The sequence below is a fragment of the Phragmites australis genome, chromosome 4 (assembly GCF_958298935.1).
Source record: "Phragmites australis chromosome 4, lpPhrAust1.1, whole genome shotgun sequence".
Lineage (NCBI taxonomy): Eukaryota > Viridiplantae > Streptophyta > Magnoliopsida > Poales > Poaceae > Phragmites > Phragmites australis.
Genome location: NC_084924.1, coordinates 47,614,670 through 47,633,753, shown reverse-complemented (window position 1 = coordinate 47,633,753; position 19,084 = coordinate 47,614,670). Strand labels below are relative to the sequence as shown.

The 19,084-nt window shown below is 44.6% G+C and overlaps 1 protein-coding gene and 1 pseudogene across 1 annotated transcript; both read left to right on the top strand.

Moving 5' to 3' along the window:
* Positions 1-7,922: 7,922 nt before the first annotated feature.
* LOC133916944 (noroxomaritidine synthase-like) lies at positions 7,923-9,859 on the top strand. Its single transcript, XM_062360841.1, has one exon. It carries the CDS (start codon positions 8,067-8,069, stop codon positions 9,600-9,602), a length of 1,536 nt encoding a protein of 511 aa, XP_062216825.1. The 5' UTR covers positions 7,923-8,066; the 3' UTR covers positions 9,603-9,859.
* Positions 9,860-12,383: 2,524 nt separating this feature from the next.
* Positions 12,384-13,752, top strand: LOC133914887 (noroxomaritidine synthase 2-like; annotated as a pseudogene).
* Positions 13,753-19,084: the final 5,332 nt, after the last annotated feature.

Below are 19,084 nucleotides of genomic sequence, written 5' to 3'. Positions count from 1 at the left end.
GATTGTAGTGAAAATGGCTATGTTAGACTATAATTGTGATTTTGATAATTAATAATAACATATTTATTGGGACTAACATGTTTGTCAAGAATATATATTAGTAGGTCCTATGGATACAATACATGAAGAAGCCATCGAAGCCAGGACAAAAATTTATTGAGTTAGAGAAATCCCAATGAAAATGACAACACCAGATAGTCCGATGATATCACAAGTATCCAGACTGGAGCATTTTTCAAAAGGATGAAAAATTAGATTGAAATAAGATTGTATTCACTAAAAGGTCCGGTGATCAGAATCAATATACACCAGAGCATTTAACAGAAGCTCTGTAACCGTCGAAGATTGAAGATCAATACAACAGAAGATCCAATGATGAAAAGATAGTGCACACCGGAGTATTTTCTCAGAACTCAGAGAGGATAAAAGTATACACATCGGAAGATCCGGTGATCAGAAGATCAATACACCATACAGTTGAACAGTGAAAAAGTTGGCTCGGTCAGGCTCAAGTATACACATCGGATAGTCTGATGATAGAGATAAAGTATACACCAGATAATTCGGTGTTCAGAAGTGGTTCTGATGGGTTCGAACGGCTAGTGAAGACGATGCATAAGTGACCGAAAAAGAGGTTAGTGGTGAGACTTCGTCTTGGTGGCTTGGTTGCTCATCGTGCTTAAGGTTTTTTTTTGGTGACTTGGTAGCTCAAGAGGTGTGACTGGAAGATACTCGGTGATCAGGAACATATCCTTTGTGGAGCTTCAACGTGGACCAGGGGTAGCATTCGTGCAACCGATAATATAGGATAAAAATTTCTTATGCCGAGTTTATCTCTCTACCTTATTTACGCTTTCGTATTTACATACTTGCAATTTACCTTGCTAGAATAGGTTGTAATTCTCTTGAGCAGTAGAGTAGACACACTAGATAAATCTAGAGCACATTTGGATAGAAATGGAGATAGATTTATTGTGTGAAGATTTTAGAGCTATTAATTTTTAATCATAATTCATCTCTCTTAGGATGTCATCGTTACTCACACCGGCGATGTCATCGCAGTCGGATCTATGCCTGCTACCCCCGTCGCACAAACCTCTCAGTTTTGGATCTACCCCGCCCTACCAACAACCCATCCGACGGCCCTCCGCTGCCTACGGTTGGCGGCGCCCACACGTCCGCCTCATCCGCTAGGCTGGCCTCCCTCCTAAACTCGGTGACGAAGAAAACCCCCTCTCCAAATTAACCCTGTCAAGAAGCCACCGTCGCCAACCCTATCATATTTACACGGTCGTCTGGAATTTAGAAGGTGCGAAAAACAATCGCCGATAAGCCCGCTACGTGCGTGCTCCCATTTCAATCAAATTTTTAAAGAGGATTTAGACACTCAAAACTTTTGTTTCAAGACGATGACACAGTACAACAAATTTTAACAAACGAAGCCAAGACTACTGTGCCTCATTAGCCCCTTCAGCAAGGGCGAGAGCTACACACTGACAAAGCAAACACCAGCTAACTACCCAGCTGGTCCAGGAAAGAGATCGCGGCGCGTCGCATGCGCGCGTGCGAGGAAACGAGCGTAACGTCGCGTCGTCGCGCACTCACTGAAACAGCACGCAACACGGAGAACAGAGCCGGCGCGGAATTAACCGTGGGCGGTTGGGGCGCATCGATCGATCCCATCGCGCTCTCGCACCGAAACGCGCGAGTCCGGACGCCGGCGCCCGCGGCATGGCGCGCTCGGCACATGATGGAGGGCAGCGACACGAGAACGGCGGCTATCAGTTTTGATCTTCGCGAACCGCGCGCGAGCTGAGCCAAACGTTTTACTCCTTGTTCGCTAGTGCCGTATAGTGCGGTGAGTTAGGCGGCGCGGGTCTTTCGCTACCAACCGGCCGGGACACCTTGGTCGGCTTCGGCTTCGCCATGCATGAGGGGCCTCGCCGAGCAGTGCGGCGTCCCTGTCGCTCACTGCCTCATACACATGCATCCATGCCCAAGCTGCTACTCTCGACTGATATCTATTTATCTACTTAATTTTCTTATATATCTTATGATTTTTTTTATCTACACCTTTAATATAAATCTTAATACAAATCAATAATGTTGATCATCTATAGGTTAGTAGTTTTTTTTCTCTCCCCTACAGGCGCCGCGGTGTGGTGCAGGCAAAACTCGTCAATTTTGATTGGGTATGGCAACGGGACGGCTCGAGAAGGAGAAGGTTCACAAGGACGGACCTGCATTTTGCGTCCTACATATATTGTGCAGTCTGTGCACCAGCAGTTCGCTAGCTTTTTTGAGTTAGAGCAAATTGGGTCCACCATAAATACATGATCCCTTTATTTCGCCACTATTCCACTAACAAATTGTGTCCACGCGGAAAAAATATATATTTGGCCCACAAGGAAATTAGTGGTGCAAGCAATAATATTTTTCTCTTGCCTTGCTAGCCTTAGTTTAATTCCGCATGGTATTTTATTTTCCTCCACTATTAGGTCTTTCTTTATCATCACGGCTCTGCTATTATAAGTTGCATGATCTATTTTTAATAATAGTGAGTGAGTCACTTATTTTTTTTCTGGCTATTTGATTGGCTGATGTGTTTAGTTGTGATCCAGTGGTTCAAAAATATAATGTCTTCTTGACGAACGAACCGCATTTCCATCTTGTCTGATTTTCCCAATATTTTGTACACCTAAAATTAGCATCCCTATTAATTTCTATAGTAGAATTGGGCTGCAATTAGAACGATCAGTGGCTTATAAACAGCCAGTGCCATTTTATTATGCAAGATCGCAGTTCTCTTCTTTCCCCCATTATTTTTCTCCTGAGAATAACTCTTTTTATAACAGAACAAGCTTGGTACTAAGAAATAAATACTGTCTCATGATAATTTCAAAATATGCAGCAACCACACAAAAAAGGATTACGTATCATGTGACTAGGGGGTTTTTTTTTTTTTTGCTACAAAATCATTCGCTTTTCTCTGATCTGATGAAGAGATCCAGTCAGTGGCCCATATCTTATCATCTTCTCCTATCTATATCTATACTAATATAAAAAAGTTTGAGTTGTATTTTCTATGCTCCCGTTTAGTGTACGCAGATCAACTTTGCGCCCATTGATTTCATTCGACAGCGTGGATCGATTTGATGACGTGCCGTCCCATTTAACAATACTACTATAAAAAAATAAACCTATAGTTGGTTCCAAAAGGATGATCCCAACCAGCCATAAAATTCCAACTGTATTAATATTTGTACAATTAGCTCCACCAAGAAACTGATTGTAATAGTAGCAGAGTTAGTTCGTGGGCATAGACGGATTCCCTCAAGCCTCCCCTTCAGGAGGTGGAAGGAAGAAGAAGATGAAGATGTCCCTAAGTTTTTTTTTCTCAAGATCCGCCACTGTTCATGGGTAGTACCTACTGTGTTGAAGTCTTTCTACAATCGGTCAAAGCCACGAAATGACTGTGCTTTCAGGTGAAGCTGCCGCAGTTCAACCCGGAGCTCCTTCATGACTTGGTGCTGTGGACGGAGAGCTGTGACCTCGGCAAGGAGTTCGGTTGCATCGTCCGTCGCTGTGCTCTCAGAGTGGGCCGAGGACGACAACCAGTGATGGACCCGCGGCGGGCACGGCGCAAAACCCACTTGCCGCATTGCCGCATCTACTGCAGGGCCGACGAGGGACTCAGCGTCACCGTCCGCGACCGCACCATCTGCCTCGTGCCCATCGACTCACGGGATGCTCACCTGCACTGGATCTGGACGCCGGCGGGGCCATGCTCACAGCATCGTCGGTCGTTTTTTATTTTGATCTGTAGACATATGACAGTCAGCTTGAGACACCAACTGGTTGTACAATGTGTTTTGACAGTCGATTATCAAATACAGTTGGCTCAGAAACCGATTGTACAAGGGTTTCAATCAAACTATACATTTCCTTTGTGTAGCAGTGCGGCACAAGGCTTTTGGATCCGCCGTTCTCCTCAACACTAAAAACCACGTGCACACAACGATGACCATAATTAGTATTAATGGCTCTAATCAAGCATTAAATGACTCAAAACAAATACAGTACTCCATCCGTTCAACTTTATAGGCGCACTTGAGTTTTGCATTTGTTCAACTTTGTAAGGTGTCCACTTTCTCCCATGTGAACCTTTTGCTCTGAGCTAATTAATCCACTACACTTTCTTCCATGCACGCCATAAACAGTCGGCATGCATGCATGCATGCATGTTTAAATGCAACAGCTGCAAGCTTCACATATTTTCTACTCTCTCCGTTCAACTTTATAGAGCGCACTTGAGTTTTGCATTTGTTCAATTTTGTAAGGCGTGCACTTTCTCCCATGTATTTTAGCCAATTGTCGACCTTTTGCTCTGAGATAATTACGCACTGCACTTTCTTCCATGCACGCCATTAACAGCCGGCATGCATGAATGTTTAAATGCAACAATCGCAAGCTTCACCATGCGGCAACAACGAAGGAACAAGATGATGACATGGTGGTTCAAGAGTCCGAAGGCAAAAGCAACGGCCACAAAGACTTTCATGGCCATAGTGACAGCGATACGAGCTCATGAACATGGTGGTCCAAGACTTCGAGGGTGAGAGCGATGGCCACTGTGACAACAATGAAGATATAGTGGTTCAAGACTCCAATGGTGATGATGACATTGTGGTTCAAGACTCCGAAGGCAATGACCACGGTGACAGGGATGACAAGCTCATGAACATGGTGGTTTCAAGACTCTCTGGAAGTTGCAACCATCGCTGAGGACGAGAACAACTACGAGCTCATAAACATGGTCGAAGACTCCATAGAAGTTGCGGTCACCGCCGCCACCGTTGTGGAGGAGGAAGTTACTGCCAACGATAATTTTGAAGAAATCCAAACAACCTTTCTGAAAATTTACCTTCCTTTCTTATTTTGAGATCAAAGTTCTCCTATCTTTTGTTACTTGTGTTAGCAATATGCATGCATGGCCTAGTTTACGTGAGGAAATTAACAAGCATAAGACTCTGATGTTCTTTGCGATTCAACCAGAAATTAAACAACAATTTGATTAAGTAGTTCAGAAAACATCTTGATCAAGTAGTGAACAAGTAGCTAACCAGAAAGCCAAATTAAAATTATAGAAGACTAATTCAAGTACACCCTGGCTTCTTCTACAATATGAGAGTCACATTTTAGACTTCTTGGTAGATCGTCCTTCCTCTCTAGCATTTGCTTCTTCATATGTGGCATGACGTAGTGTTGGCTGCCCTTCTCTGGTATAATTTCTCTAATGCAAGATTGTTGAGTGAGAAAGACATGATTGGACCGATCCATCGGATATTCTTCATATGCTTTCACAACTGCACTCACAAGTTCTTCTATTGTCTTCGATTAGTTCTTCATTTGTATGGATTGAATTGCAGCAAAATAAACCAAGATCTAAGATATTTAGATTAGGAGAATTTGGAGGTTGACACATCAAACGGATATCGACTCCATCTTCTTTGGCTACTCGACAGAACTCTTCATCATTGGGATCAATGTGGGTTCTTGCATTATCTTGCTAAATAAATATATGATGTGTTGAGTCCTCTATTGGCCATTTTTGTTTTATGGAAAGCATAAATTTGTTGATAAGATATGACCTGATAGTTTGCTTGTTTAATTACTGACGGCATAGGTTTGGTGACCATGGTACCTGCAAGTCTGTTTACACTACTCCTTTAGGCTGGCTTTGTATAAGTAAAAGGGAAAATACCAATTTTCCGAGAGAATGTCTCATTGCCTTGGTCATCAAATCTTAGTCGAGCAATGGCCGCAAGAAACATCACCTTTCCAATGAAACACTTGTTTTTGACAGCTCGCAGTGGTTTATCTTGACCTTGTTTTCTTTGGTCAAAGAGAACTTAATGTCATTTGTTTGCCATGTTAATTCCCCTTTTTTCAAACGAACAAACAATGTCCTCGGAGTAACATGCAGAGAGTGTGCTAAATCTCTCAGAGTTGTGCGATCACGAAGAAGCACATCACGGATGTCTTGTGGATCAATGTGTATTCTTTTACGGTCACAACTCGTAGTCCTCTTATTGCAAACAACATGTATTCCTCCACCACGCTTCCCTGTTGTCCATATATGCTGAACAACTCTCAACGGAACGTCCATATCTTTAGCTATAGATTTCATCACTCCACGTTTCATAACACGGAGAAGTTCTCTCTAAAATCATAGAGTAAATGGCTCTTCGTGTATCATCACATAAGAAGTTTCTTGTCCTACCATCCCCACTTTCATCTAATTAAAACAATAAAGAAAAACAAATTCAATTGTTTTCATACTCAAGCACTACATGTACAAGAGGATAATACAACGGTGTAAAAAGACTGAGTAGAATGGGTGGCTTACTTGTGTTGACATCAAGATCATCTTGATTAAGATCATCTCAATCTATCATTGGTATTGGCTCGTTTAGGTCTGGAACAACAGGCTCCTCCATAATTGTTGGTTTGTTAAGCCAACGTGTAGGATAGGAGTATAGGGTTTTCAAACAATACTCCACTTTATAGGACAGTTGGATTCAAGCAAAACAAATTGCATTCGCGCCTACAGACATTCAAAAAATCCCTTTGGCACTGACGCCTTTTCTTTTCCATTTGGCACTAAGCATCAGCTCGTTGCTCACTTGTTGAATTAATGCACATGCCTTCGTGCATGACATTTTAACTCAGGCGAGGAATGTGAAGAGCAAGTGGTTGGCATGGTGGAGATAAAGAGTATCATTGAATTCGTTTGGAGAACTTAGACATCTTCTCTATATTATTGGTCTATGTGCTAAAACAAAATCTACGCCATATATATATATATATATATATATATATATATATATATATATATATATATATATATATATATATATATATATATATATATATATATATATATATATATATATTCGAACAAAGGGAGTATTGTTTTAATCAATACTAATGGATTTAATCAAGCATTAAACGACTCAAAATCAAATATTGTTTTAATCAATACTAATGGATCTAATCAAGCATTAAATGACTTAAGATCAAATATTATTCCGTTAATCAAGCATCAAATGACTTAAAATCAAATATTGTTCCGTTACATATATTATTCTTATCTCAGTGCATATCTAACGGTGCAGTACATGTGCTTAAGAGTAGGAAAAACCGCATTCGAGGAAGGCTTATTGCTCCGTGTTGTCGTGACGGATCCACCATCCCACTACCTCTTGTCGATCTCAATACCCTTGGATTCGGGGTAATCCAGACCATCAGCTACCATCCAAACATTTCTCAGGGAGCACCTATCACTTTCGAAAAAGAAATAAGATTAGAGGTATACATTAAAAGACAAATAAATTTCATTTTCTCCATGCAAAAAAAACGATTTTCAATCACAACAATAATTAATTTATTTCTTCGATCACAATTTCTTTTGCCTATAGAAAATGTGCAGTCATTTTCCTACACTTAAAAGGGTGAAAAGATGCATTTTCTAAAAAACATCCAAAATCAATCTGTATAGATATTTTTCTTTCTTTTGAGATACACTATAGATGGAGAGTATTGGTGAACACGTATCAATCCATACCATTTAGAAATCCAATAAGATATCCTTGTTTTGCAGAATTCTGGACTTCTAGTTCTACTGCGTCGAACATGGATTCTGCAAGCGTGCATCAGTACATGTACCATCACCACCGTTCAATGTGCCTCGAGATTGATGTAAATTTCAAAATTCAAATAAACCAACCCATATTCTGTTCACTATAACGTATTTGCACAAACGTCGAAGCACAATTGGATGGTGCATATACCCCCGCACGTAATGTAGAGATGCATCTCTCCAATTGGGTCCAAGGAGAAGCGAAAGAGGGAGGGAAACGATAAGCCCAATCGTTCATGCATTATACTATTGCTCACAGAAGAATTGATGGCAGACATCTCACCTGCCTCTCACAGACCATGGATCAATCGCTTACAAATAGCCATGTTGCATCGTAATCTTCCATCCAACTTTCCCCCAAAAAATGGATGCGTTGTTTCTGTCCATAGAGCTGTTTCCTATTCTCTGCTGCCTCATCCTTTACTACTACCACCTGCAATCAAAGAAAACGAGCACTTCGGAGCCGACCGAATGGCCGATGGTGGGTCATCTCCCCGGCATGATCGCCAACATCCACAGCTTCCACGACTGGGCCACCGCCGTCCTGACCGGCACGGGCTGCAACTTCGAAGCCCGCGCAGGGGTCACCGGTGTGCGGTATTTTATCACCTGCGACCCGGCCAACGTGCGGCACATCTTCACGTCCAACTTCGTCAACTACCCGAAAGGTGACGAGTTCGCCGAAATCTTCGACGTCCTTGGCGGCGGCATCTTCAACGCCGATGGGGAGTCGTGGCGGCGCCAGCGGGTGAAGGCACAGATGCTCATGACCGGTCCTCGGTTTCGCGCCTTCTCGGCACGGTGCAGCCGCGACATGGTGGAGAAGAGCCTCTTGCCTTTCCTTGCCCACGCCGCCGACGAGGGAAGGCCGTGTGATCTGCACGACGTGTTCCTGAGGTTAACGTTCGACATGACTTGCACTCTCGTTTTCGGCGTCGACCCTGGGTGCCTGGCGATCGGCTTGCCCGTGGTTCCCTTCGCGCGCGCGATGGACGATGCGTTGGAGACGCTTTTCCTACGGCACATCATCCCCGTGCCGTTGTGGAAGCTGATGAACAGGCTTGAAGTAGGTCAGGAGAAGAAGATGGCCGCTGCTGGAAGGACGATCGACAGCTTCGTCGCCGCAACCGTCGCAAAACGCAGGGCCGACAAGCTCAATGAAGGCATCAGTAACTCGGCCGACTTGCTGTCATCCTTCATCTGTCACGAAGACACCAGTGACAATGATGACAAGTTCTTACGGGACACGACAGTGAACCTCTTGCTCGCAGGCCGCGACACGACGGGCGCGGCGCTGTCGTGGTTCTTCTACCTCCTCTCCAAGAACCCGCGCGTCGAGCAGAAACTACTGGACGAGCTTGAGCCCATTGCTTCCCGGAGAGTCGTCGACACGGCTGAGACAGCCAGCGGCATGATGAGCTTCGACGCGAGCGAGCTCGCCAACCTGCTGTACCTGCACGCAGCCTTGTGCGAGTGCTTGAGGCTGTACCCGTCCGTCCCGTTCGAGCACAAGGCGGTGGTCGCCGACGACGTGCTGCCTAGCGGGAAGGAGATGAAGGCAGGCGACAAGGTACTGGTGTTCAACTACTCCATGGGCAGGATGAAGAGCGTCTGGGGCAAGGACTGCATGGAGTTCAGGCCCGAGAGGTGGATCACCGAGGAAGGGAAGCTGCGGTACGAGCCGTCTTACAAGTTCATCTCGTTCAACGCCGGGCCGCGGACGTGCCTCGGCAAGGAGATGGCGTTCGTGCAGATGAAAACCGCTGCGGCTGCCGTGCTTTGGAACTTCGCCGTTGAGGTCGTGCCGGGGCACGTCGTGGAGCCCAAGCTGTCCATCATACTTCATATGAAGAATGGGCTCGCCGTCAGGGTCAGGAGAAGGGACGCCTGCCACGGCTAGCTAGCTCCTGACTGAACACGTCTCGCGCGGCTGCACGGCGTGTTACGCTGTTATACGGCCGGACGTAGCTACACGTATAGTGTGACGGGTATCAGAACGTATATCCATGCATGCATGTGCCCGGCAACGCCATCGATGTGCGCTTGGTAATTTGGCGTGCTATACTAGCAAAAAAATTGAGGCCTTCATGTACTGCACCAGCATATATGTGCATATGTACGTTGCGATATATGTTTAAGTCACATGACGTGATTGTACCCGTGTATTTCTGTCGGAGTTCCCATGCATGCATGCTCTTGCTTTCTTTTTTTCATTCTATAGGAAACTTTCAAGCATATCATTTCCTGGAGGGGTGATAAACTCTGCATTTCTGGAGTATAAACATATATTAAAGTTTGTAGATGAATGCACATTCCATTTTTAGTTTTTTCCGACTAATCCCATGTTTAGTTATTTGGGCAGTTGCTTCGAACCTGCTCCTACGTTACTGTCTACGCCCGTGTCAGAAGTTATTCTAAATTGACACCGCACGCTCATCATTTATGGCCCCTTCTGTCAAATATATATATATTTTTATCCAAGAACAAGCTCTGTTTCTATTGAAAACAAATAACAGTATTACAAAGACCACAAACTCAACACACCGCAAACAGCAAAAGAGGATCAAGGACGCATACCGGCCAAGCTAGGCACTCTACCCACACCTAAAGCCACCATGCCATAACAAAAACAAGTGCTCAGCTTGCTAACAGTATCAACAGCTTGAAACTACTAGCCCCTTCTGTCAAATATGAATCGACCAACAACTATTTATTTTCATGATATTTAGACTAACTACGGAATAGCTGGACAGTTACGCATGCAGCTATACTTGAATGTATGGTTATATCTTGAGGACTTTTACAGTACACCTAAATGAGTGTATACCGTCCATTTTCTTCATCCGGTGGTTTAGATTGGTCCAATGATACTCTATCGCCCATCAGTATTATGGGTATCATTAAAGAGTATCATAGGTATCATAAGGGTAGGATTGGAAAAAAAAACTATGATAAACTTGTAAATTATATGTTTAATTATGGAAGATCAAAATGTTAGTTTATTCTTCGGATAAGCTTTCACTTATTCTGTTCATTTCATTTATTAGAGTTTCCACCCTCCGTCGGTCAGTCGATGATAGGTGGCGAAGGTCTGAAGTCCGGTCAGTCAATGACGTAATTACCTCTAAAGGTATCAAGATAATTACAATAATACCTACTAAAATGGACGGTTGGATCACAATAATGATACTCTCCATCATCTAGTATCATGGTGTACTGTAAAGGTTCTCTATATCTTTTATATAATTCTAACTTGTTTGATTAAAAGTACATGGTTATAATATAGCAAACCCCTGCTAAAGCATCTGATGAGGGAAAAAAGCTTACTACCTAGCAAACCCCCCTGCTAAAGCATCGGTCCCTGTAACTTGAAATCACAGATACTAGTGAACTGTGAATTCACTGCAGCTAATCGATGCGCCCTGTTAGAACTCAGCTTGCACCCGCGGTAGGTGACACAGCTACTTCACGGCTGAATGTTGGAGCAGCCGCGTTGGACCACAGCAAAGTTTGTAAGCTGTAGCCGGGGCTGGACCATGCGCAGAAGCCGGCTGCAGACACAGCACAGCACAGCACGCGACGCCAAGTGCAAGACGTGACGTCGCGCGATGTGGCGCGCTGCTAAGCGCCAACGGGTGATGGGCAGGCAGCCATTAATCAAGTGCTGATCCGGTGTGTATCCTGTGCGCGGCCTCGACTGCATGCGCAGCGCAGAGGAGCTCTACCCAAGCGACGGCGAAGCGAATCGATCGTTGAGCAAGCCAGTGAGCCCGTGGCCAAGCGCCGGCCTCTGTAGTTTCGTTTCGTCCTAGTTAGTAGTTAGTACTCGAGCCATCTTTCCTGCGGATCGCCAGAACGCGAAAGCTAGCGAAGCGCAAACAAGATTGCAGCAGATGGATGTTGCTGCCTTGGTGGCCACGAGTTTCGTGCTCTCGCATCGTTAACGTGTGTGTGCAAATTGGTCGGGAGCCGCGTCTCATCGCATGGGAGCAGCGGAGCTTGGTCTCCTTCCTCTCTTTTTCTGCCTTTCTTTCTGACGCGGATGATGGTCGCCGGGAAGAGCGAGCTATCTTCTGCGTTGGAACAGGGTGTCTGGTCTGCTTGCCTAGCTAGCTGCCTGCACCGAGAAATGTTGCGGACAATTGTGCAAGTGATCGAGTGTTGGATAGAGTGATAGGGCCGGAGTCTCCAAAACCTTTTGGCTGTGGTGATTCGGGGCATGGGCCAGCAGGACGAAGTTAACGTGATTTATGTGTGTTTTGGGACTTTATCCTGAGACTTTCTGATCGAAAATGTTAACCGTATTAACGTCAGTGTGATCAGTGACCTGGATTCGCACACAGCACCTTTGAGATCGGTAGAATCCTATCACTGGAACCTATATATCCTTTTCAGCAAACAAGCTGGCAAACACTATTGACAATCAGAAACAAATTTCTTGTCACTCTAATCTGAAATCTGGAGCGATGCTTCCGTTATGTTACGCCCAGTGTGATGCTCTCATGCTCGACAGCCAAGCAGATCTCCCCACATCAGTTGCGCTCGGCGAATACTAGGCCCGTGCCAAGAAGGGGGAGCGCCCGGCTTGCTGCAATCGGCCCGTGCCAAGAAGGGGCGGGGGGCGCCACATCAGTTGCGCTCGGAGAATACTAGGCCCGGCTTGCTGCAATCAGCCGACACGATGAAAATATTTCCAGTCCGCACGGGCCTTGAAAGCTCTAGAGGGATTACCCAGCCCACGCACCTCACTCACTGCTCGGTGCTCACCGCGCGGCCGAGGCCCAAACCTCCGGTGCGCACGTCGGTTCTTGCCGTTCGAGTGGCCAACACGGCGGGCGAAAGCGGCACAGGAAGATCCCCAGATCGTACGGGTGGCCCGGAGAGTGAACAAACGGTTCTCCCCCTCCATCGTATGGAGCGGAAGATGGCCATTGCTCGCAGGACCATCGACAGCTTGGTCGCGGAGACGATTGCGCAGCGCCGGACCGACAAGATGAACGAAGGGGTCACTAACTCCGCAGACTTGCTGTCATCGTTCGTCTGTTACGAAGTCACTACTGACAGTAGCGACGGGTCCTTACGGGACACGACACGACCACGGGTCTGTTACGACCATCTTGCTCGCCGGCCGCGACACGACGGGCGCGGCGCTCACGTGGTTCGTCCGCCTCGTGCCCACGAACCCGTGCGTCGAGCAGAAACTCCTAGACGAACTGTCCCTCGTCATCGCCTCACGGAAAGGCGCAGCCGTCGCTGACACGACCAGCGGCATGGTGACTTTTGACGCGAGCGAGCTCAACAGCCTGGTGTGCCTGCACGCTGCCCTTTGCGAGTCCCTATACTTAGGGCGGCGTCACCCAGCCGTCCCGTTCGAACAAAGGCCGTGGTCGCCGGCGACGTGCTGCCGAGCAGTGGTGGACCCAGGGCCCGGCGACTTTGGGCATCCGTCTGGGTTCCGCTCCTACCTGTATATAGATTATGAGAAAATTCGTGACTTAGATTGATCAAATTTTGAGCAAAACCTAACCTGCATAGGCACAGACTGCACCCAGTTCAGGCTTCCTGAAATCTCTGGGTTCGTCACTGCTATCGAGCGGGAAGAGGTGAAGGCGGGCGACAAGATACTGGTGTTCAACTTCTCCATGGGTAGGATGGAGGGCGTGTGGGGCAAGGACTGCGTGGAGTTCCGGTCGGAGCGGTGGGTTACCGAGGAAGGGAAGCTACGGCCCGAACAGTCTTACAAGTTCATCGCGTTCAACACCGGACCATGCACGTGCCTCGGCAAGGAGGTGGCGTTCTTGCAGATGAAGGCTGCTGGCGGTGGCCACACTCTGAAACTTCGATGTGGAGGTCGTGCCCGGGTACGTCGTGGAACCGAAGAGCTTTCCATCATGCTCCACATGAAGCATGGGCTCGCCATGAGGGTACGCAGGAGGAGGGGCTTTATGGGAAGGAGACTTTTGTGTATACTACGTGTCATTCTCATTTCTCTTAGTTGCATGTATCAGTTATTGAATCAGAGAAGAATAATATGGATTAGAATCTTGTAGAGATCTTTTGATGAATGGTTTTATAGAATTTCCTTCCACCTTTTATGAGCCACGGCTAAGCTTGTGCTAATGTTGTGTTTCCATACGAGGTATTGAAAAGCAAAGGCCGTCGATTGCTGAAAGCAATTTGGCATACATAACGACAGGCCCATGCATCACACGCAGATACATACCGTCTTGTCTCTCTTGATTTACTCGTGTCACGATGATGACATGCATGCTACTGGCTGCTAACTAGCAACCCATTTGGCAAGACAATCGCTATCTCACCAATGTTTTCCATGCGCGCGATGGTACAACGCTACGGGCATGTTTGGATTGCTCAAATGCTAGCCTGACCAAAATATTGGTCATGCCCAAACTTTTTGGTGTGTGTTTGAATGGAGACTAAAAATTGGCTCGCCTAATCAAGCTCATTTCCCATTCAGGTGTGGGTGAAAACGTGGGCGCCCAAATCGTTCGCCAATGTATTGAGTGCCCAGCCGATGGAAGCAAAGCCAGGTGGCAGCAGCTCAGATGGAATACAATGCTGCGCGGATTCCAAAAACATATATTAACAAGTTTTAAATCATTATATCTACTAAACAATATATTCGAATTATGCTTCGTTTGCACTATTATATTTCTTACAATTATATCTACAAAATAATAATTTATTTGGGCATGTTTAGTAGGAAAAAACAATAGCATGTGTGTACTACTTTGGCAAGAATTGAAAGATTGAAATCGAAACAATATTTTTTCTTTTGCATTTCGGTATTACCTGTGAATTGACAAGCCACAATCCAAACAATATTTTTTTCGCCCATATTTTAGCATTCCTTATGTTTTAATGACACTAAAATTTTGGTGAGGCTAGTTGAGGGCTCAAACCAAACAAGCCTTACAAAAATTGTTGGGGAGGCCCATGAGAAATTTGGCTAGTTTTGGACCACCCGATGCAGCAGTCATAACTGGTCCTAACTAGGATCCTTTGACTTCACACTGAACTCCATTGTGAGCTTTTGTATCTCACAGATAGAATTTAATGCTACAATATATTATTTCTATGGTGCTCGACTACAGAATATTATATCTCTTTTTATAAATTATTATTCCCCTCTTACTTAGGGTAGGTGAAATTATAGCATCTGGATTCAGCTGGCCCATGCTGGAAAGCAACAAGATTGTCATGTGTTCCTAACAAAGAGACATACTCCTGCATCATGTTTGGGTAGTGCCACTGACAAGTGTGTAGCACTGTAGGACAGTCTGACGGTAACCCAGAGCACACACAAGACACGGCCTAGGATACTAATTTACCTCTGCGGCAAAGTAAACAAAGAATTATGCTTGACAGTTTACCTTGATCCTATTGCATCGACAACAGGTACAGAAGTATCCTTGGCAGGCCATTTTTCCTTTCAAACAAGATCAACACATGTCTGACTACTCGACTCTTATATGATGTCAGGACATTTTTCTTCTACCAACAACAGTGCGACATGTCGCAACGTCACAAATTTGACGCGGTCCTTGTTAGACGCTAGAGCAGCAGGTTTGTAGTACTTAATAGGCGATTAGAGGGGAGAGAGGATCTACTTTTCTTTTTCATCTGATGCTCTTAAAAACGTATAAATAGAAGTATAAATTTAAGAGAGATAAAAGGAGAAAAAAAAGTTTCAAATCAACATGACTCAACAGATGGAATATGAACTATAAATTTTATTCAAGACCATTTCATATGTCTTTATACATAAAAGCTTGAAACTTGAATGAATCAAAACAAAAAGACAGTCACCGAAAAAAGTAACTCTCTAAGCTAATGTTCCAGAGACGAGTGAATTCAAGACTCTCAAATACATAAGTACATGAATATTTATGTCTCTAGTAACAAGAAGAATTGCTTCATAAAAGTGAAAAAATATAGCTAAAAAGAAGAAAAAAATCACAATAAAAAATAAAAACTTACAAACTCACAAGAGAACCAATAGAGAGACTAGACGAAGGGAAATTTAAACATATGTAAAAATATAAACTTAATTACACAAAGAGATCAGCTCTATTTTAAACGGGCTATAAGGATTTTTCTCTCAAACTCTCACATATTACATAGTCTAAGCACTTATTTTCCTCTCATTTAAATCCCTAACACTAGGCTCTCAGATGGGTTACACAAGGGGCTCAAGTGGTTGGTGTCTCTCCTCCCATAGCCCTGCACTTCTATTTATAGCCTTAGGAAACTCAATCCTTAAATTTTCTAGTTTATTACCAAAATACTTCTCTCTTGTAGTACATTCCTACTTACCACCGAGGGTATTTTGAACTATTTCTTGTTCCGTCTATCGAACGATTGCGGCGCCTTCATGACTTAGCTTCGCCTCGACATAAGATTCATGAGAAACCAAGTTAAAATGTACCTTGATTTACTTGTGATGAGTGATTGACATTGTCATTTATTTGGTTTGATGATCTTCGGTTTTGCATTAGCTTTGATGTGATTTGAATTGATTTGAGATTTTATTTAAACATATTTATTATAGACTAATTGGATTTAGAGTTAGAGATATGTGTTTGCTTGTCTCATGATGTGCAGGTGATGGATGTAACTTGACGATCGACGGCGGGATAATGGGGGCCAAGCGGAGTGATTGTGCTAGACGATCAAGTAGGTTGGGCAGAGTCAAAAGTGATCTTAGCTGAACATATGGAGGTCAAGCAAAGCATTGAAGACGGATGGAGATGGCGTGTTGACAAAGTCAAGCGAAGGGGTTGTCGGTGCAAGTGACAAAGCGGTCTGAGGGATCAGGAGCGGAAGAGACTTATCGGCGGTTAGGATCGCATGGCGAAGTACACGCTCGACATCGAAGCGCTTGCTTAAGGTGTAAGTAAGGCGGTGAGTCACGCTTTGAGAAACGTGCAGGCGGTTTCGCAGTTTGGCCTCAAAACCGTGGGGAGACTGGAGGAGTACGTGGCACCATCGCGAAACTTGAGTCGAAATGAAGCTAAGTTGTGAAGGCGTCGCAACCGTCCGATAAATGGAGAAAAAATAGACCAAAATACCCTCGGTGGTAGGTAGGAGTGTATTACAAGAGAGGGGTATTTTGGGTAAAAGCTAGGAAACTTAGAGGTCAAGTTTTCTAGGTGTATAAATAGAGGGGTAGGGCTATGGAAGAGTTTGAACCAGCCACTTAAGCCATGTTGTACCACTCATTTGAGAGTTTTAGAGCTAGGATTTTAGAGGAGAGAAGAATGAGTGCTTAGCCTATGTAATATGTGAGAGTTTTGAAAGATAAATCTTTGTAATCCGCTTAAAATAGGACTGGCCTCTTTGAGTAATGAAGTTTATGTTTTTTTTTCTTATGCTTAAAATCTCCTCATTCTAGTTTTCCTCTATTGGTTCCCTTGCAAGTTTACAAGTTTTTCGGTTTCGGTTTTGATTTTTATTTTGGTTTTTTGGATCAAATTTTAACATCTTATAAAGTCATTCTTCTTGTTGCTAGAGGCATAAAAACTCACATACTAGTGTAGGCTCATGGATCTTGAGTACCCTTGCCTCTAGATCATCAACTTGGAGAGATTCTTTACCCGGTGATCTTTTCTTTGAGCTGCAGTTTTTCACCTTTTCGGGGTTGTTTTTTCTTGATGCTAGTGGCTTAAACACACACATACTCATGTATTTGAGCGGATCTTGAGTCTCCTTGCCACTACACTATCATTTTGGAGGATAAACTTGTTCGGTGTCCATCTTCTCTAGTTTCTTTGAAAGTTGCGAGTTTTTTTAGCATAAAGACACATAGAATAGTCTTAAATGGAACCTATAGTTCATATTCCATCCGTGGAGTCATATTACCATGGAACTAGTCTTCTTACTTTGTCTCTCTGATTCTTTTGCTTCCGCTTGAGCGTTTTGAGGTGCGTTGGGTAAGAAATGGGAAAAGACCATCTATTTCGAAAGAAATTTGTTGAGGCGCCTATTCACCCCCCTCTAGCCGTCATTCTCGTTCCTACAATTCACGATGGTGTCATATACTCCTCTAATCCTCCCACAGTTTTAAGACCCAACCGTAAAACCCTCTGCACACTTATAAAAATATGACTCGCCACTTGCTTACACCTTAAGCAAGCGCTCTGATGTCGACACGTGTACTCCATTTTACGATCCTGACCGTCGACAAATCTCTCTCACTCCTGATCCCTCGAGCCGCCTTGTTACTTGCACCAACATCCATTTCGTTTGACTTTGTCAACGCGCCATCTTTATCCTTCTCCATCCATGCTTTGTTTGACCTTCACGTCTACCGCTAAGATCACACTTGACTCCGCCTAGCCTCCTTAATTGTCCGCCACCAAGCCTCCCGCTTGGCTCTGATTATCCTGCTGTCAACTGTTAAGTTGCATCCATCACCTGCACATCATGAAACAAGCACATATTTCTCCCACTTCAAAACTATCTCTAGGTTATCTCAAAACAAAAATCCTCAAATAAAAGCACATCATACAGAAATTGTGAACACCGGATTTCCGATACGTTTTGCTCTGAACATCAGACCATCCAGTGAGTTCAACTTCATTTGCATACAGAAAATTTGTTCTGAGAGCATGCAAGAATAGGATACTCACGCAATGATTTCCATTAGCCAGGGATCAGTACATATATAGATTTCATGAGAGAGAGGGGGGGGGAGGCAACAGACTAGGAGCAATACACGCGATACGCATGTATGCATGCTAAATATAGAATGGCTAAGCATGGGAATAATCCTAGGTTGTTGCCGTATCTAATCCTGGCTCCTGGAATTGTGGGAGGTCGCTCCTGTGATTGCGCGCGTCGTGGTGTTGCCTGGAGTGCGCCATGTACGGGAGACAAAGGCACATGTGCCTGTTCACGTATACACGCTAACACGCCCCCACAATTAGAGCGGGAGCGGAGCAGACGTTCAGACTGGACCTGAACTCCATGAACAGGGAAGATGGCAGATCCTTGGTGAATATATCCACGTACTAGGAGGAGCTAACCCTGGCCAACAAATCATCTGCACCTTTCGCCTTCCTAACGGGCACGTCCACTAGTGGTTTCTCCAGCCGTGGAGGCCAGACATCTGGCGGCTCTGATACCATGAGAGTGTGCAAGAATAAGATACTCATGCAATGATTTTCATTAGCTAAGGATCGTTACATATATAGATTGCATGAGAGAGAGGAGGCAATAGACTAGGAACAATACACACGATACGCATGCATGCATGCTAAACATAGAATGGCTAAGCATGGGAATAATCCTAGGTTGTTGCTGTATCTAATCCTGGCTCCTGAAATTGTGGGAGGCTGCTCCTGTGATTGCGCGCGTCGT